Source organism: Synchiropus splendidus, chromosome 3 (assembly GCF_027744825.2).
Source record: "Synchiropus splendidus isolate RoL2022-P1 chromosome 3, RoL_Sspl_1.0, whole genome shotgun sequence".
In the NCBI taxonomy this organism is placed as follows: Eukaryota; Metazoa; Chordata; class Actinopteri; order Syngnathiformes; family Callionymidae; genus Synchiropus; species Synchiropus splendidus.
In genome coordinates, this window is record NC_071336.1 from 20481878 (window position 1) to 20502595 (window position 20718).

The following is a 20718-nucleotide window of genomic DNA, read 5'->3' on the forward strand; positions in this document are numbered from 1 at the left end:
TATTTAGTTTGTGATTTTGTAGCTGATTTGGGAGTTTATAATCGCAATATTTGGGAGAAATTGTAGAAGTACTCACAGGGTGTTTGGTGCTGGGGACAAGACTGGTTTTTATCAAGGACAAAAAGTATAAATGCACAGGTCGAGCTAAGGCGACTCATTCCTTTGATCTTCTAGTATCATTGAACAACTCTCAATAATATGCTATAAACCAACAAAAGAAAATCAGTAGTGTTAAGGCTGTTATGACTCCATTGTAAACCAATGCTGGCTGCAAACACTCTTCCATCAACTTCCTTCCTCTGGTCCAGCCCTGGTAGATCTGTTGACCAGGGCTGTGTTCCTGCCTTCACCCAATCCCGCAAAGCTCAATGTAATGCTGATTTATAGGAAGTGAATAATCCCATAGTGCCCAATGAGCCTCAGAGACACTGCAGGATTGTGTCCCTGAGGCAACTGCTGGGTGAGACTGGAGCAACGATGGGCTTCCTGTCTCTAAGTGTCAATTTTTAAAACTTCAATTACGGTAAACTAGTGGAACAATAATATAGTTATTACAATTGCTAGCTGGGAGTTAGCAATATTTGTTAGTTCGTCTGGCTTCCCTAGCTTGTTATATGTATGTATTTTTTATGCATATTATGTCCGAACATCTCAAAACATCATGGCAAGTCTTTAATCTGAATCAGAAAACTTTATTAATCCAGAGGGAAATTCTGTTCGTAACATGCGCTGTACATAACATATAACTATAAAACGGAAAGGAAATAATAGTATAAGGTGCAAAAAGCTATACAAAAGATCTTATAAACAGTGTGAAAGAAAATGCAGATACAAGAACAGAATGAACAGAACATCATGCCAAAGAATCCTTCACTGTACATTTTTCAGGGATGAATTGTACAGTTTTATTGCCACAGGGAGAAAGGACCTCCTGTGGTGCTCAGGCTTTGAGTTGGGTAATCTCAGTCTGTTGGTCCGTGTGCTTCTGTATTGGACCAGGAGCTGGTGGAGGGGGTGGCTGATGTTGTCCAGATGCTCCTTAGTATCAGCAGCATCCGTCTCTCCATAACCGTCTCCAAGGAGTCCAGTTGCACCCCCACCACATCTCCAGCTTACTCCTATTGCTCAAATCAGTTTTCTCCACCAGATCAACCCACCATGCCTGCACTCTCCTCTTCACAACTCTCGATCTCTAAACATTACAGTGGACGAGTGACCCCAAACTCCCCGCATCTTACTGTTCGTCCACCTGCCCCCACCTCTTTTGAGTCACACTGGCATTGACTTTGTCAGTTGACTTCATGAGTCACTTACATTGCTGAGGTCTGAGTCATTAACACCATAACAACAGAGTTTAAGGTGCCAGGTTTTGGAAGATAGAATCTATTTTTCTCATTCCCCGGTGAAAGCCGGTGAGTCACACCATGAAGCTGTGGACATGGGTGGTTGAATCCAGTCTTGGAGGAGAAGTCTGCATCACAGATCCGTTGTTTGCGTTGAGGTTGTGGATACAGAACTACAGAACTGTGGTCAGAAGAAGTTGCATTGTATCTATGTGGATATAGAGAAAGCCGACAGAGTGGTGAGAGAGGACGTGTGGCGTCTGAAGAAGTAGTGTATGTGAAGATGTGCTGTACATGTACAAGGGCAGTGAGACAAAGGTGAGGTGTGCTGTCGGACTGTTGGAGGGATTCAAGGTGAGAGTAGCATTACATCAAGTGTCAGCCCTCAGCCCATTCTTGTTTGCTATTGTTATAGACTGTCCAAACCAGTCCTCAGGGGTCGCAGCACACACCGCTTCGCCAATCAGGTGTGTGAAGACTGTAGTCAGCCAGTCTGCTGCTGCTTGACCTTAAAGTTCTGTCCACAAACTTCATTTATTTCTCAATTTACCCATGAATAAACTGTTTTAACAAATGATTTTATCTTGTTTAGAACCACAGGAAGAGAAGATCAACGGCGACCCGGAGACTCTGCAAAGCTCATGCCATCCTGAAGAAAGTGGATGAGTGCTACCAGGTCCTCAATGTCATAGAAACGAACTGCTGATGGAGGGTTGAGAAACAAATACTTTGGACGCTTAAAGATATCTTTCTTTGGATAACAAAAGAAAAAGCTTTTACATTAAGCTGTGCTGTGACACCAGCGCGTCTCCTCAATGGGCACCGTGGATCCTGATATGATCAACTTACCAGGAAAATCCAGGGAATAAATCGAGTGGAACTGAAATGCACCACATAAGCCCTTTATCGGACACTGATCTGACGCTTCCATGTTTTTAACAAGCTAAGGACACTGAGGTTGCGAAGATGTGTGTGTTGCATGAAGCATAATCAGACATGCCACTACTCCTCACGGGATGTTTTACTTTCATTCCTGATGAACCAGTCTTGTCTACTTTGCTGTCAGGTGAGTTATTACAGGCTCAGTGCTCATGCCAACACTGCACATAGTGACACAGCTCATTGTCTGGAATCAGGACAATCTTTTCGCCTTCCATTATAATTTGATAAGGAATGCTCAGTTGTTGTTTTTTTTACGTAGTTCAACCTCAAACCACTGTTTTTTGTCATTACAATATCAGTTACAGATAAGCTAATTAAAAAAACATCACTAATGTGGAAACAAATGTGCATGCCCCATTCAAATAGAACAAAAATTAAACAATGAAAGTGCTTGTGGTTTCATGGGTTTATTTTGGTGGTTTTACAGAGCAAGGACAGCAACATCAATGCGTGAACACATCTACTCTGAACAATCTCTGCTGAGCTTGTTTTGAAGCCTGAATCACGTAAACCCTTCTGCAAAGATCATGCTGAATAAATAATAATGTGATGGTGCAGATCAGTGACTATCACAGTGAAGCGTTGCACAAAAGATCTTGCTAAAAGGAATTAAAATTACACCAGATACTGCAGCACTGTAATACATTGAAGAAAAAAAAATTGAGTTTTTCAAACAAAAATGGGTATATGATGCGCGTTCTAAGCCAACATCACGTCTCTTCAACTGATTCCAAAATGGGTGAGAAAAAAAAAAAACTACACTAAACTATATTCAGTGCACAGCATCTGCTTAAAAAATATTCTCAGCATAAAAAACACAAATAGGAACAATAGGGGGGCTTGCATAAATCAACTTTTGAAAGTTTTCAGATCAGCACTTTTGTCTTTCGAAATATGTATTTATCAATGACACTTTCTCAGTAATAAATCGTATTGCACAAACTCAGCATTAGAAGAGGAAGGAAATACTTCGTGAGTTGTAATGTAACACGCCTTCCCCCGGACATCTACTGGCTTTACATCATCTAGAACTTATTGCCGACTCAACAGATTCAAAGTATTTGTAACTGTAAGCATAAATGTACTTCATCCTAGTAGAGTCGCTACGGCGTTCAACAGACTGTTCCTGTAAGACAGTAAGTTTTACTCAAGCTCTTGGTTTTGGTCATATATTTCACATTGACATGCATGCAAAACAAAATTGAAGTCATACATTGTTATACTGATTTGACTTTGAACGTTATAAAAAACCTGCAACGTCACAAACAATTCTATCATTAGTATTATTGTTATGAATGATTAATAAATTACACAAGAGAAAAGTACAGAGCACATCCTGGACCACTGGCCACTTTTCAGTTTCACTTTTTAGTTCCATGTTGCTGAGATGAGTTTCCTCCGCAGGGTGGCTGGGCGCACCCTTAGAGATAGGGTGAGGAGTTCAGTCATCCGGGAAGAGCTCCACATCGAGAGGAACCAGCTGAGGTGGCTCGGGCATCTGATCCGGATGCCCCCTGGACGCCTCCCTGGGGAGGTGTTCCGGGCATGTCCTACCGGGAGGAGACCCCGGGGAAGACCCAGGACTCGCTGGAGAGATTATGTCTCCGGTCTGGCCTGGGAACGCCTCGGGATCCCCCAGGAGGAGCTGGAGGAGGTTTGTGCGGACCGGGAAGTTTGGGCTTCCTTGCTCCGAATGCTGCCTCCGCGACCCGACCCCGGATAAGCGGCAGAAGAAGGTGAAGGTGAGTTCCATGTTGCTGGCAGTCACTATTTAGTTTGTGATTTTGTAGCTGATTTGGGAGATTATAATCGCAATATTTGGGAGAAATTGTAGAGGTACTCACAGGGTGTTTGGTGCTGGGGACAAGACTGGTTTTTATCAAGGACAAAAAGTATAAATGCACAGGTCGAGCTAAGGCGACTCATTCCTTTGATCTTCTAGTATCATTGAACAACTCTCAATAATATGCTATAAACCAACAAAAGAAAATCAGTAGTGTTAAGGCTGTTATGACTCCATTGTAAACCAATGCTGGCTGCAAACACTCTTCCATCAACTTCCTTCCTCTGGTCCAGCCCTGGTAGATCTGTTGACCAGGGCTGTGTTCCTGCCTTCACCCAATTCCGCAAAGATCAATGTAATGCTGATTTATAGGAAGTGAATAATCCCATAGTGCCCAATGAGCCTCAGAGACACTGCAGGATTGTGTCCCTGAGGCAACTGCTGGGTGAGACTGGAGCAACGATGGGCTTCCTGTCTCTAAGTGTCAATTTTTAAAACTTCAATTACGGTAAACTAGTGGAACAATAATATAGTTATTACAATTGCTAGCTGGGAGTTAGCAATATTTGTTAGTTCATCTGGCTTCCCTAGCTTGTTATATGTATGTATTTTTTATGCATATTATGTTCGAACATCTCAAAACATCATGGCAAGTCTTTAATCTGAATCAGAAAACTTTATTAATCCAGAGGGAAATTCTGTTCGTAACATGCGCTGTACACAACATATAACTATAAAATGGAAAGGAAATAATAGTATAAGGTGCAAAAAGCTACAATAATACAAAAGATCTTATAAACAATGTGCAAGAAAATGCAGATACAAGAACAGAATGAACAGAACATCATGCCAAAGAATCCTTCACTGTATATTTTTCAGGGATGAATTGTACGTTTTTATTGCCACAGGGAGAAAGGACCTCCTGTGGCGCTCAGGCTTTGAGTTGGGTAGTCTCAGTCTGTTGGTCCATGTGCTTCTGTATTGGACCAGGAGCTGATGGAGGGGGTGGCTGATGTTGTCCAGATGCTCCTTAGTATCAGCAGCATCCATCTCTCCATAACCGTCTCCAAGGAGTCCAGTTGCACCCCCACCACATCTCCAGCTTACTCCTATTGCTCAAACGAACAAAAATTAAACAATGAAAGTGCTTGTGGTTTCATGGGTTTATTTTGGTGGTTTTACAGAGCAAGGACATCAACATCAATGCGTGAACACATCTACTCTGAACAATCTCTGCTGAGCTTGGTTTGAAGCCTGAATCACGTAAACCCTTCTGCAAAGATCATGCTGAATAAATAATAATGTGATGGTGCAGATCAGTGACTATCACAGTGAAGCGTTGCACTAAAGATCTTGCTAAAAGGAATTAAAATTACACCAGATACTGCAGCAGTGTAATACATTGAAGAAAAAAAAATTGAGTTTTTCAAACAAAAATGGGTATATGATGCGCATTCTAAGCCAACATCACGTCTCTTCAACTGATTCCAAAATGGGTGAGAAAAAAAAAAAACTACACTAAACTATATTCAGTGCACAGCATCTGCTTAAAAAATATTCTCAGCATAAAAAACACAAATAGGAACAATAGGGGGGCTTGCATAAATCAACTTTTGAAAGTTTTCAGATCAGCACTTTTGTCTTTCGAAATATGTATTTATCAATGACACTTTCTCAGTAATAAATCGTATTGCACAAACTCAGCATTAGAAGAGGAAGGAAATACTTTGTGAGTTGTAATGTAACACGCCTTCCCCCGGACATCTACTGGCTTTACATCATCTAGAACTTATTGCTGACTCAACAGATTCAAAGTATTTGTAACTGTAAGCATAAATGTACTTCATCCCTCAGTAAAACAGATTTCAAGAGGTAGAATAAATACTAACACGACCTGCATGGGACGATACGGGTGGCAGAGAGGCAGCATTCAAGAAATAACACGACCGATCTGCCACAGAAAAACAAGTTGATGTTACCACTTTCTTATCAGTCACACATGACTGAGGAATGCAAAGGTGTGTGGAATGTCAAGGTTTCCAGTTCCATCTTTTCTCCCACAGAACCAGCTCTGAATGACAAAATGTGAACGCCTTGGAAGTGTTACAAAGCTGCACTGCGCATGTTGCCCCTGAGTTAAGGAGCGCCAAATGAATTAGGAGGTGGCAATTGGACAACTACCTGGATGTCAAGAGATCCTCTGGTTTCCATTGTGACTTGTTGGCTATAAGGCTGATGCTGAGAAAAAATGCTGAATTCCACAGAGCATGAGGGGTTAAAAGAGACATGGGGAAAAAAAAAACTAAATTCTTGAATGGATTTTCTTCACTGAGTTTCCTCACAAATACTCAGCAAATATTAGCCAATAAGATTCTAGAAATTGGGATTGGGAATCTTCAGTGGGCATTTGCTACATATATTCAACTTCAACCTACGGAAGGTGGAAAGCACGTCATGGGACTTTTCTGCTAGGTGACAAGTTGGTTCACCACATAGTTTATCTACTGGTGAGAAAGAGGCTTTAATCCACAGCATTATGCTAGAGTGACCCTTTAACTGCCAAAAAAGGGAGTTATCAATGTAATAGTGTATTACAGTCAAGTGGCACTGGTATGTTGCAAAGCGCCCAGGAATACATGACATGAAACATTCACTCCCTTCCTCTTCCAGCCGGTTCTCACATCAGATCAACATCCGCCGGACTCCACACTCGCAGCAGAACTTGGCTGATTCCACAGGATACTTGCTCCCGCATGAGTGGCAGAACTTGCCTTTCACTCCGCCGTTGTCCACCTGGATTTCATCACTGTCCATCCTGAGAAGAGCATGACGGCAGTGTCGAGTTCAAGTTACACGTTTCTGAACAACAGCGCGGTAATGACTTGTTTTTTAGCCCACTGGGTTTTCCTTCAGAAGAGAATTCTATTAAACTTCTAACATAAATACGCTTCTATTGAACAACCACTTCCAGAAAAGAAAACACATTATCCCCATTTCAACACAATGGCTTTCAAATGAAACACATCTGGAAGATGATGGCTGCGGCATGGACCTCTCACCAATAGGAAACATGTGGTGCGTGAAAAAACAAAAGTGTCTGGCCACAAAGATACCCTGACTATATACGCAGCCTAAAGCTTTGAAGCTATGATGGAGTGGTGGAGGAAGATGGGTCCGAGTTGCTCCAACAGACAGAATGTGTCTGCGGTATTTTACAAATATTGTATCAATAAGTTGGGATACGTGCAGCTAGAAAGCCAATCTATGCTAGCGCACACATGCTGCAGCTGGCATCGTCCGACTGTGAAGCAATACGACCACCTTCCAGTCAGTCTATTCAGTGACTGGAAACAGCAATTGTGCCTTATTTTGCCCGTATTCTCACCTGTTCTTCTTGTTCATTCCGGTTCCTCCAGGACTGTTCCTCTGGGCTCCATAGCCAGAGCTTGCTATGCGCGTCTTGTTTCCTCCACTGACATGTTGCACAGAATAAAAATGTATCTTCAGTATGACAATGAAAGAGGTCGAATGTTGGGAACACAGTGCGACCCATGTTTCAACCATACAACGACAACAATAGAAACAATAAGCAATTGTCCAAATAGCTAAAGTAGTACTGTCATACATACCCTGATGGAGGACTTGTAACTCCAGACGGACTGTTTCTATATGACCCAGCAGAGGAAACCTTGCCAGATGGGATTCCTGAAATATTTGTTGTTTATACATTTATTTTTTTTTGCCAAACGTGGATCACAACCTCATGTCAGTAGGCAGCCTGTAGCCTTTTTTTTTTATCCGAGGAGCAAACCAATTCAAACGTGTAACAATGAGAAAAGAAACAGTTGCTCCAGCACTATCGTAATAGAGTGGTGGATTCACTCATACCGGTGGACTGCCCATAGCCGGACCTTTGAGGAAGGCGAGATGAGGCTGATGAAACTGCTGACACAGGAGGAGTGCTGCTCTTTCTAGCAGTTGCAGGAGGCTTGTACTGAGAGCAGACAAGAGCAGACATTTAATCTAAAACAACTTAGGGTCAAAGACATGATCATTTTAAAACAAAGGAATTCAAAAGAATCAGAAAATACAGGCAAATCTGGACAAAAACAAATGCCTGAGAACAACACGGTAGTATTAAGGTCCTTAGCAATGGCAAATATGAAACTCAGTTCATGTGCACCGCCTCATTAATCCCAACTTGGCACTAAAAACTTTTACAGGCCTCCTGGTCCTCATCTTTCACACATTTGTGCTGCCCACCTAAATCTCTTTCCTTTGACATCAGGCTTGTCATCCCCCTCCCTCGCCAGTTAAAGCAAATCAAACAACACCACACTGAAGTTCCTAACTCTGCATACAGATGTTCCATTGAAGTAAGAAACAGTACCTGATTCGTCGGTTTCCTTACATCCCCAGGTTTTCCTTTGTTGGGCATACGAGCAGCCTGCTCTTTACAAAAGTTAATATGCCTCTCCGCTGCATTTTTGTTGAACCTCCTCTGGCAGTAAGGACACTGGGTGTAGTCTGACGGCAAAGAAGTTCATGAAAAAAAAAAAGGTTTTGGTGACATGAATTTATACTACACCAGCACTTGAGGCAACCTTTACACGACTAACTGCAACATGAATTGGGACATATGCAAGACACAATGCACATGTATGTCTCGCAGCACAGGAGTCTGAGTATGTAAATCGCAAAGCTGAGAGTAGCCTGGAATTGAAATTACGGATGGAGACACTGTGACACAATGAAGTGAAACAGTGACACCTGGAGGACAATATAGGTAAAACATTAACCACAGTAAATCAATAGAGAAGGGGAACTTACAAATCTGCAAGGGCCCTTTTTTCGACTTCATTGAGGCTTGTCATTTGAAAACAACTACATAAATGTTCTGGTGTTCTTAGCTGGTCGCTCTGGACACAAGTGTTCATTTTGTGTTAATTTTTTTGCCAAAGTTTACTCATGGTCTTATTCACATTTAGTCATAAACATACTATTTTTGTTAGTTTTAGTCAACTAAACATAAGAACAACAACCTTGAATAAACTGAATGAATGAATGAATCCACACAGCAACTTTGCTGTTAGTGTTTGTTGACTTGATTGCTGACTTAATATGCATTTACAAATGATTGTAAACAGACTTTCGTCTGGTCTCATCTGACGAAAGTTAACATGAACGGGAAGTCTGACAGTTTTCTCACTGTCAATGAGTGTAACATTTTGATGCAACACTCCTTTCCTAGCCTTCTAAATGAAAACATTATTTTTAAAAATACCACCCCCTTTTAACATAATAAACATTCAATGACTTGTGCAGCAAACCAGCTCTGCAACACTCTTTGCTTTGTTGCGCCCCTTTTCAGTAAATTCATTGCTGCATTTTTTTTTTACAGTCAGTTATTACTGGACTTATTGAATTTATTTATTAAATTAAAAATAATGACTTTTGTGTGTGATTTAGCAGTGAAAAAAAGAAAAGAAAAAGCAATCAGCAAAACTCGGTGTTGGCCTGTTGGGACTTTCAAAGAATCGGCTGAAGAAGGCGAAGGAGCTAGATGATTGATTTTTTTAAATACTACCTGGTTCAAAGGCTGTTTGAGATACACCTGGATAATTTCGGTGTCAAGTAGGGTTTGTCAGAATCGAAGATGCCAGAACAGCAGAATTTATGAGGAATTCCACACTGGACCTGAAATGTAAACTGTTTCTTCCCGGTGTCCAACAACAACACTGTGTTACTGTGTCTGTGTGTGTTCTTGCTGGTTGACTACGGGCGCAAGACTGTTTAGGAGCCATGAATGGATAAGTCACGTTGAATTTCCCCACTGTGGGACTAATAAAGGCCATCTAATCTAATCTACCCTCATTACCTGGGTCATGAGTGGGAGGAGGCGGTGGGGGCAACGGTTTCCCCTCTTTCTCAGCCTGACTGAGAGCCTTGGCTGCCCTGATGGTGGCGATGAAGTCCTCATGTTTCCTCCGCCAGTTCGAAGGCTTACTGGGTGGTTCTGGCTGACGGGGAACATAAAATGACTATTATTTTTAGTACGTTGCCTAGTCATCATTCTCAGGGTGCAATTTCTTTCTTCGATGCTTCGGCTCCTAAATTTCCTTCCACTGTCCAAAAAAATGTGACTTAGTTACCAAAAGATAATGTAATCCTGGCATGGTAGTAAATACAAAAAAAAACAAAAAAAACAGTAATTTTCTGACCAATTTGAGGAGTTACATCTCTGCTGACAACACAAAATTGATTTAGTGTTCACTGAAATGAGATTTCATGATTGTATTTATCACTCCAGGTGAAAAAAGGGAGTTTCATAAATAACCAGCCTCGTGAAACGGTTATTTGAGACTGGATTCTACAGTCCTCAGCAACACGGAATATTAGGGATCAAGAGCGATATGACCCTGAGGTCACAGCAAACATCACAATTACTCAGCACAGTTAAGACACAGAGGCTATTAGGAGTAGTGATGAGGAGCTCATGAAGCTTCTATGAGACAGCCCTAGTTTTCAGAACCTGCAGGTGACACTTCCGAACCCTAGGCTTTTAGATCAGAGTAGATTGACTTCCCACACTGGGACCGAAAGTGCCACTACGATCTGAAAATCAGACTACGATCTTTCATAAAAGCTTCATCTGTCCATCACTAAATTAAACACTGGCATAAAACAGCATTGTGAGATGTTATCAAGCAAGAGAAGTAGCCACTACCCTCTCTGTATATTCAGCTGAAGAACTCATTTCACTGCTCCACTGAGTGCTTTCACTGAGTGTTGAACCTGATTCAGTTTTAATGAAAAAAAAAGACAGACTGAAAGGAGTAGAAGTCAAATCAAGAAACAAGTAGATACTCTCCTTATTAAGTATCATTTCCTTATTTCACAAAAAGAGCTTACATAGAATGATCTCCACAGATTGTGAAAGAATAAATGAGCAAGTGAGGAGTGTTAACAAAAATTGCAGATCAACTTACTTTCCCTGCAGGAGACGAACCTTGAAACTGAAATACAATTAAAACAGGGTTACATCTGAAAGAAGGACAGCTGATTTTGAGGCCCAAATTGTGTGTTTTTTGGTTGAATCAATGTATTATTATTTAGTAACAAGCTCTGTGTCTTAATATTATCCAATTTTGAAGTGTTAGGGTTAGGTTTGAAAGTTTAATGCAACATATTTAAATATCCTTTCATAAGTTGTGTTGAATTCAACCTTCATTTAGTCTCCAATGCTGAAAACGAAAACAGCACTGAATCAATCCTTACCATTGGTTTGAGTGGTTTAAGTACAGGAATGTCGGTGCCCTCTGCTCTTTGTTTACTGGAATCAAACACTTTCCTCTTTTTCGCTGCAGACTTTTTGCAGATTTTTGAATGTTTCTCCTGCAAAGAAAGCAAAAAGGAAATAAAGATGTAATATGAACATATAAGTAGAGCCTGCACTGCACTAAAAGCAAAATACATTGCAAATACATGCAATTGTCATTACTTCTTTTTATAAATAGCAAAATAAAAATGTCAAATGCTGGTTAATTTCAACTGTTTGTCTTTTCAAAATAAAGATTTGTCTACCAAGAGTAGTATTATCCTTCATTATTGAAACAGTAAATTATCTAAGCTAATTGTGTTTGTAATACTGTACAAAAATATCAAATGTTTCATTGTACTTCATAAAACTACCCCAAATACTTCAAATGAAAAAGTAGAACACCAGGGGTAGCACGTTGCGTCATCACTGACAATAAAACTACACTTGTGTTTGTTTGCTCTGGTGTTATTTACAACAGCTGGGACACAGGCAATGAAAGCTTCTCATCTTCCTTTTCTCACAAAGAGCCCTTCACAAGTCAGACTGGCACACTGGAGAGAAGCCAATCCCAAACAGCTGATTCCCAGTCAGCTGACCAACTGGGGAACATGATGAGACATCCAAAAGATATCACAATCTGAAAGTATCCCAAACACTGGTTAAACAACCTCTGTTAACAAGTCTGTGTCTCGTCCTTTCTCCCAACAGAAACGGGACAACAAAATGAATGTCCAAACTGAAAACAGGCTGAGTGAGTCAGTCACCCCATACGCAAGACAATAACGGAGAATGTTTTTAACAATGTCATGGGTTCAACTTACCAGAACTTTTGGAAAGAACCGTCGTTTGCAGGTGCAACACTGAACCAGATCTCCAACAGGACCGTCGCCTTCTGCAAGAAAATAGAAATACAGGACAACGCAGAGGTTAACTGATGATGTATGTGTATAGCTTTGTGTTTTCACAAGCCCTCATGTACATAGACTTCACACAAAGACACAGTCGATTAGATTAGCTAGGCTTTGTTCTTCACACAGTGGGGAATTTCGACCAGATAAGAAAGCCTTAAAGGCCATTTGCAGTCATCAATTAACCTCTCTACGTTCTTGAATATATATATATATATATATATATATATATATATATATATATATATATATATATATATATATATATATATATATACACGTGTGTGGCTATACCGGTTATTTGCATACAATTTCACATGTAAAGTGAGGAAAACAAGCGTTAGTAAATTGATCTGACCCGGCTTCCTTTACATGTACGTTTGCAAATTCCAGTACCATTTAAAATAATGATTTCCTGAAAACAATGACAAAATGGCGCGTGCTGATGTAAAACTTATCATACCTTCCATTTACCTCTGATGTATTTTGAACATTTCTATTGACGGCGATATCCAGGGAGCAGCTAACGTTATCTCCGGCTCTAACGTCACCGAGCGTGGACATGACTAACCCAAACCAAAAAAGGGCGTCTTGCCGCTCCCGGTACTCGAACTGAGATTCATTCGCTCATTGAACAAACGTTGCAGAGGACACGACGAGTTTTAGAAAGAACTCACCTTCAAATTCTTCCATCTTTTAAGTCTCTCTGGTCTGATGCTGCTGTTGTTGTTAGGAACAGTCAGACGAGAGGCCGGACGAGACGAGAGAATACGCCTCTGCTCACTTCCGCGTTCGCTAAAAAGAACGCAAACGCTTGAGAAAAACATCTAAACTTCAAATTATCCAACCGATGTTAACTGTACTGCATACATGAGCTATCAGCGAACCTCATATTGTAAAAATAGATTTGTTTATTCCGACGACAGAAGGCTGACCATTATATAATAAAGTACCTCCTTTTTTAAATAGCAGTATCCGAATTTAAATGAACCACATAATTGTCCCCCAAATGAAATTAAACGTACTTATTTATTCATTGATGATTTTACATTTTGAGGCCCTCATATGCTCTGTTTTTATCGATTGGAATTAACAAGGCGTTTGGTTGAAATAACTATCTTGAAGTCGTGCCTCTTTGGCTACCAATGGCAACTAGGTTTGTCTGACGCCGGCTCACTCGCCAATATCCCTCTTTTTGATTGGCTGCCTGCGCGTTCCTTCCCAAATTGTCGTGTGTATTCTCAACAGCAGGTGGGGCGTGGGAGGCAACCCCTCTTGTGTTCCCCCGATTTCCTCTGTCTATATTATTCTCGGAAACATCATCAACATTTTTTTCAGAACAGAGAACAGGAACAGTAATGTGTTTCCAGTGGAGTCACTTCAAAGGCCCTGACTCACAGCGCAGTGGAGTGTCACTGAAGAGGCTTGTAGTTCCACAACAGTATTGCTGTTCCCTTACACTGACCCACTGTGCTCCCTCTCTGTCTTGCTCTTGAACACACACACATGGTTCAGAGCATCAGCATCTGCTTGTGTAAGAGCATCCTGGAAAGAAACATGAAGGCTGTTTACAGAAGGTAGGCAGACAGTCTGAAAAAACAACAAGTGAGGCCCAAGACAGCGTGACAACATCCACACACTCACCTGTTTCAGTCAGAGCATACACCTAAATTTGACTTTACATACACCATATCCTGAGCAAACCAGTCGTCTCGATGCAAATAGGGGGGTGATGAGGGGAGCCTGGGTTTCCATTACTCCAGGGTATCACACATAAACATTTAAATAAGGTTAAATATCACTGTGCTCAAGTGATATTTTAATATGATGCTACTGCATTACATTTTTCTTCATGGCTTATTCACACATTGTGATGGAATCAGAGCTCTATGAAGACTAAAGCAATATGCCCCTCAAAAAAGATGAAAGCAGTCACTTATACACCAACATGTGATCAAAATACTCCTTAAAATACTTAAAATAAATGCATGTTTAAAATGCATGTACTGTCATGTGTATCTCTAGTAGGATATTATGATATTTTGCTGGGAGAATTTTTATCAAAACACTCACTTGCTCGTCCAGTTATATATCTTTGGGTCAATTTATCCATGTTGAACTTGTTCTACAAAATATGCTATTGATCACACCATTATATGAGCAAATGATTAAATGTGATTAATAAATACGACATCATTCAAAGTAACTACAATGAAGAGGCCGAGGCGCTCCCTCCCCAGAAAGTTGCTGCAGTTCTTCGGGTGGAATACGATTTCAAATACTCCTTTACTTCATCTTGGGTTAAATTAGATGAGACATCCTTTATTCTTCCCATAATTTAACAGCCTGTAAACATCAGACTTTTTGAGAGATGGACTACTTCCTACGAACAAATTGGGATACGACTGTAACTTCGTGCACAAATGATATAGGGTGCACCATTTGACTTGTTATGCAGTTTTTATTACACAACCGCGCTTCCTCAACAGTGTTGTTGTTGTTTTTTGTATCTTTGTTTGTTTGTTTTCGATCAATTCAGAGTATCAGGATTTTCTTTTATTCTCTCTCTCTCCTATAACACAATATAAACATTTTATTTTGTTTTTCTCTCTTCTACCTTACGGTGCCATAAAAAACGAACCGGAAAAGTCCTCTTTAACGAACGAACTCAGGATAATATTTTGAAAGAATGACCGGATGTAGTCGTATCTTCCCATTACCTTGACGAAAGAAAAGCCTTCATCGTGAGAGCAACGTGAAAACACGGAGACTCCTCGACGCGCTGTTGCTGATCCAGACGGATATTTGCTAGTCCTCAGTCCCCCCAGGTACCGAACCGGAATCAACAAACGGCTCTCAGTTTGATCGTCATTTACAGTGGTATTTCGATGTTTCGCTGTTATTGGCTGGAAGCCGCTGTCAGCCTGAGCGTCTTTGTCGTCGCACATCGGGATGCATGATAAATCCAATTTAGTTAGCGCCGAAATCCACCCTCTTCCACTCAATACTCTTGTTTTTTTTAACCAAAAAATGATTTTATTGACATGTTTGGCTGCAAAGCGCTCGAACGTCTGCTAATCTTCTCGACTTATTAAAAGATATTTAATGCAGATATCAATTATTCAAAGCGAGCACAAGGTTTTCCAACGACAGCGCCCGCTGGATATTGACAAACAATTCGTCAAATTGCATCTTTAATCCCGCCGTAATCCCATAATCTACGGATGTTGATAAATGTCAGTCAAATTGGCACGAGGCCTTATTGACATGCGGGCTCTGTTGGAGTTGGAAGTAACGGCGTCGCTTTTATAATTGGAGTGGTAGAGATTTAATTTAGCCGTGGGTCAATCCAGTGTGCAAACAGCCACATGGGAGATTTGGCCATGTACCGTTTAGCAGTAAATACTTAAGATTCTGGAACTTTATTCAGTACAGTAATTGGCAAAAAACTACTTACTCCCTCTTTCAAGTCCACCGGCAGCATGAAAAACACGTGTAATAATAATAAAAAACAATGAAATCCGTAAAATAAACAACAACAAAAAACACTTGAATTAAATGGGTCAAATATTTGTAATGTGTATTATTATTTGTTTGTCATGTCAGAACATGTTATATGGTGAGATTTGTCCACTTCCAAAGAGAACGATGCAATTGAAAGACCTTTATGTATGATAACACTACTTCAAATGATAATGTCCAACCCGTCTCTATACATTTCTTGCTCCCACCGAGTGTCAACTGGCTGCAAACCCCCATTGGCCACTGTTATGTTTTATGTTTATACCCCGTAACAGTCAGTACCTTGACGTTATTCTGCTGGTGTGTGGTTTCTTTTCATCTGGATGTTGCTTTCGACAGTACAAACGCCTTGGTCCAAGGTTCTTACCAGGATCTTTTCCTCAGTATAGGTCATCCGGGGGCCTCCAGGTTGGATGTGAAATGATGTAGTAGACTTGCCAGCCAGGCCCATGGTAGAAGAAGGTGGCATTGCACATACTCAAGCAAGAAGCTTGAGCGGTTTGTTGCATTAGTATGAAAGCCCCATCCAGGAAACAGACATAGATGTCACTAGTCTTGAAGTCGAGACCACCAAATACCAGACCGAGTCGTGAACAAGACCAACGAGACATGAGACCAAATTGAATACAGGACTTTACAACTAGTTTGTTCCAGTGATTAAATATCCATTCTTGATTTATTTAGACAAAAAAAGACTACTGTTTCTTTTGCAGTAAGAAATCAACGTGTGCGTCTACATAACTAGTGGACTTATTCTTCTGTGTTCTGAATTCAGGTTGGTCTCAGCCTTATTCTCGACTCAGTCTTTCGCTCTTGGTGTCTGTATGCTCTGTTTTCAGTCTCAACTCACTCTCGAGCTAGGTGGACTAGACTGCAAGTCTCACTTAACCACAAGTTGACAAAAACAACAGAGATGACCAGACTCAAAGGATCTATGTAGTGATCTAGTTCGCTCAACTGTGCTGGCGGGAACCCTTCATCAGAACAAGTGAAATGAGCCATTTAAGGATGTATTGTACTTGTCTGAATTAACTCAGTGATGTCAGTGTCAAAGTTAATACTGCAGGGTTCTCCCAAGTTCTTTAGTAGCATAGTAGCTTCTCCTACGTTTGTTCTGTCAAAATGTTGTCAAGTATGGTTTCAATGTCAAGTGCTCCTTCACTGTCTTTTAAGGTAGCACCTTAAGGAGGACTGTGAAGGATGTATATTGCTCTCTGGTTTTTGTGTTTTCCAACCTGAGACCCAGAAGCGTCGCTGCCCTCACCCTCCCGATCAGAAACAGTCCCTTTGCTGCGAATAATCCTCGGGAGAGCCCTGTACTGTAGAGTTAAAGAAAGTGTTTCAAATTGTTTCTGGAACTGATTTTACCATGCTGTGGTGATGAAAGGAGAACTGAGCCAGACATTTAGGTCTGTCCTTCCCGTTCCATTTCCCCACTTACATGTGTGGACGTCATGCTTGAAATAATATGATGAAGCTGCCAAGTTTCCTTCGGCACATGGTGTTTTCCTCAGTGTGAGAGCTGCAGAATTGCCTTGAGAGGTGGTTCATAATCTTACCAGGTAGAACACCATGTGATGACCCATGACCCTGGTCACACTGTTTGTCCCATACCGATTGAGGAGATCATATGGGAGGACACGTTCTGAATGGAGAGCAGGTGAAGAGGGTGCAACCAGCCTGAGATGGAGATGGAACTGCTCCATTAAAAACTGTCATGTTATTGGGTCATTGAGAATCGGAATTTTCCTGAAATAAGCCAGTCCTTAAGTGAGTGTTCAGAAATAGGTGTGAGGGTGGTCTGTTCTAAAATCAGTGGTGCCCGCCAGGCGCTGATCCCAGCTCGTCCCCCGCCACTGAGAGTTTGTTTCCGGGCCGTGTTCCACACATCACTTCCAGAGTAATTTGTTCTGTCTGGCATCGCAACAGAATCACTTATTCTCACATTCGAGGGAGTGACAGAGAGACACAGCACACCAGCCTCGTGTATTATTCAGCGATATGGTTGTTTGTTTGGCTGGAGAGCATTCCCGTCCTGGACCGCAGCGCGCTGGTCGGAAGCGCACACCGTGCACAGCTGAACCATGTAACCTGTGATTAAAATCCACTTGAATGTTCAGATTGATTTAGCTGAACCTTTAAGGAACCTCGCTCTCCTATCAGTGACGCATGGGCGGCTGAGGCCGAGCAGACCATGAGTCTGTGCAGCATAGCAGTCGTCTGGAGCCCCTCGCTGAGCTTTTATCAGGCCTGGCAGTTGCGTACAGCCCACATCTGTTGGGTCATGCCCATCTTGACACCATTTAGAGAATGGCAGCTGAGTGGGAGCGTGCTCAGATCATGATAGAAGAGGACTCCAAAAATAGCCCTGGTCACTAACAGCCAGGCCTCCACTGCAAAAGCGTACTAGTCTTTATCCACCTCAGCTGCAAATGTATGGTACACTGAGATACTGGCGTGGATCTGTTTTCCGTCAGTGCAGGACGTATCCAGGCTACTTACAGTGAGCAGCGGCGATGCTTCAATAGTATTTTGTGAAGCAAGGCTTCCCTAATTTTGTCCCTTTAATCGCCGTGTTTTATTTTTATTTCTTACATAACCCGGGCTCACCGTGTGTTTCAAGACTCCTGCAGACAGCCCAACTTGTTTCTAAGTAGCTTACGTTGCCCCACTCTTGATGCACACTCAGCATTTCCTCACATAAACATGGACGGTCTCTAATAGAGAACCGGCTCTCATATCGTTTGTGTTTAGCGCATGAAAATATGTCTCTTTTTGAACTCAGATTGTCTTCTATCATGTGAGCTGGGCTGCAGGTTCCTTGAGGTCAGGAAGACCTGGGTAAGCTTGTTTCTGGCTATATTTATGTGGTTTTGCTGGGAAGCACTCAGAGCTGATGAGGCTGATGGAGCGAGCTAGAATGTCAGCAGAGGGGGTTTAACCCAAATCTCCGTGGCAACGCAGCTCCCATCATGCCATATCATGCTCCTTCCAAGTGAGATGGCCTTTGAGACAATTGCTGTCCTCCTTGTGCTGAAGCATTCTGTCAACCTCATGTGTTGTGTTTACTTGGTGTTGTATCCTCGGCCCATTTCATCCCCCTGGTGTCCCCGAGGGTGCCCTCGTCTGAGATTAAAGTAGATTAATCAGGGATTATAGGTCATACAATAAGGGCAGGCCGGGATGCACTGAATGACAACGCAGGGAGAGGGTCCCGCTTTGATCACAATTCCGTTTTTCTTCCCTCAGTGTGCACTCGCGGGCAAGCCTGGCCCTGCTATGGTGAAGCGTGTCAGCAATGACGGATGTGGAGGCGACCTACGAGGACTTCATCGCCTCTCAACGGTCCGGCCGCAGGAACGCCATCCATGAGCTCCCACCGGAAGGGCAGGAGCCTGCTGACCTGTCGCAGAGTCTGGCTCAGCTCAACATCAACAAGTCTGGTGAGAAGGGACTGACACAGGGTCTGACACGTATCGACCAACCTCCCACAATCCACTTCAGCAATAGGGTTTTAATATATTTCAATTCCACAAACAATTATTTATCTATATTAACTGCCAATTCTCCACTTATAAAGAGTGACAAACCTTAAGTTGGTTGTGAATTAATTTATCCATTTAACATGTAGCTGGCTTTGGAAAAACAATGGTTTGTGCAAGTAAAATTGACACCCAGGAAGATACTCGATACCAAGGTGATTCAAAAAAGACAGATATACAAAAACATGTATTAACATGGAAACAGAAGTGCAGATAAATAATCAGTTAAATAGATATATATAGATGTTTGGCCCTTTTGATTTTGTCAGGAGACTTGGGCATATTTCCATCGTTCTTCTGACAACAGAACAACTCTCAAAAATGATCATGAAACATCTTTTTGTGTCTCAAGTGAAAACCTATTCTACAGTATTAGTGTTACAGTATCAGCATGGCAATTTTCAACATTATCTTATCAAAGTCAACGAATAACTGTGTTCAAAACTGAACAAAAATTAAATAAAACGCCACATGGACAAATCCATATTTAGCAGTCCTGCTGTTAGCGTGCATGACTTCTTAAAACTTTATTTCCACCACTTAGCCACCTGAAAGCTGCTAGCCTTGGCTAATGGATAATAACAAAACAACCACCACTGCTGGTGCTAGTCGCAGCAAATGACAAAACATCAGTAAACAGTTCAGTACAGGAAGGTACATGCTGAACAAGAGCTTTACTAACCTGTGGGAATTGGTCATGAAGGCCAGTGTCACTCTTCGCCTGCTGTGGTACTATGCTTAACATGGCAAAATAGTATTGGATTCAGCGTTGGAGTGTTGATGTATTTGCGGTAACTAATGTGTGACACCCTCTCTTCTCTCCATGCAGGTGAGGAAGGAGAAGATGCGGAGAAAGGTCCCAATTCTCCACCAAAAGAAGAGGAGTCTCAACCAGAGAGCAGCTAGTCAGCATCAGGACCTGCACCTGGACCTGAGCAGTTGTGTTTGACAATGAACAGCAGCGCCCTCCACTGCCACCACCGTACCATTTGGCAGTCGTCCTCGCGGCGACCACAGTGCTTTCCCCCTTTGTGCATTTTGGTGTGTTCCAATTTCCTTAAAAGGCCTCTGTTCCCTGCCGCCTTTCCTTCGCGGCTGCCGTCGACATCCTCCGCCGCCCTCTCAGCGCTCCTGCCCGGAATGGGGCGAAGGGAACGTACGCCATTTAATGTTTTTGGGGCAGGCCTAAGTGCTGCCAAAAAAACTTGCCCCGTCTTCCTCATCCTTGAATCATCCACGGTTGGCCAATTCTTCCTCTCCTGCATCAAGTGATTCTTTCCAGTGTGCTTCTTTTCCGTCTGTGTCACATGGATTCTCCCGATGACCAGGGTTTTACTTTATGAATCCTGACAAGTCG

At 41.9% G+C, this 20718-nt stretch overlaps 1 protein-coding gene across 3 annotated transcripts; it reads right to left on the bottom strand.

Moving 5' to 3' along the window:
• Positions 1-4759: 4759 nt before the first annotated feature.
• On the bottom strand, positions 4760-13796 carry zc2hc1a (zinc finger, C2HC-type containing 1A). 3 transcript variants are annotated; one of them, XM_053861090.1, is made up of 11 exons: positions 13696-13788; positions 12975-13092; positions 12211-12281; positions 11347-11463; positions 11058-11084; positions 9947-10088; positions 8459-8595; positions 7957-8062; positions 7698-7773; positions 7454-7540; positions 4763-6883 (listed from the first exon to the last, which is right to left on the bottom strand). In XM_053861090.1, the coding sequence occupies exons 2-11, from the start codon at positions 12988-12990 to the stop codon at positions 6751-6753; spliced, it is 912 nt and encodes a 303-aa protein (XP_053717065.1). In that variant the 5' UTR covers positions 12991-13092; positions 13696-13788; the 3' UTR covers positions 4763-6750. The 3 variants fall into 3 exon arrangements, with proteins under 3 accessions (XP_053717067.1, XP_053717066.1, XP_053717065.1); XM_053861092.1 differs by lacking the exon at positions 11058-11084 and having other exon boundaries at positions 4760-6883; positions 13696-13796; XM_053861091.1 differs by lacking the exons at positions 12975-13092; positions 13696-13788 and adding an exon at positions 12761-12862 and having other exon boundaries at positions 4762-6883.
• Positions 13797-20718: the final 6922 nt, after the last annotated feature.

Excerpts from the sequence above, each read along its gene's own strand:
- zc2hc1a (XM_053861090.1), bottom strand. Across the intron at positions 8,063-8,458 it reads TAAGGAAACCGACGAATCAG|TACAAGCCTCCTGCAACTGC; the intron begins GTACTGTTTCTT and ends GTCTGCTCTCAG. Across the intron at positions 7,541-7,697 it reads GTTACAAGTCCTCCATCAGG|TGGAGGAAACAAGACGCGCA; the intron begins GTATGTATGACA and ends GCAACATGTCAG.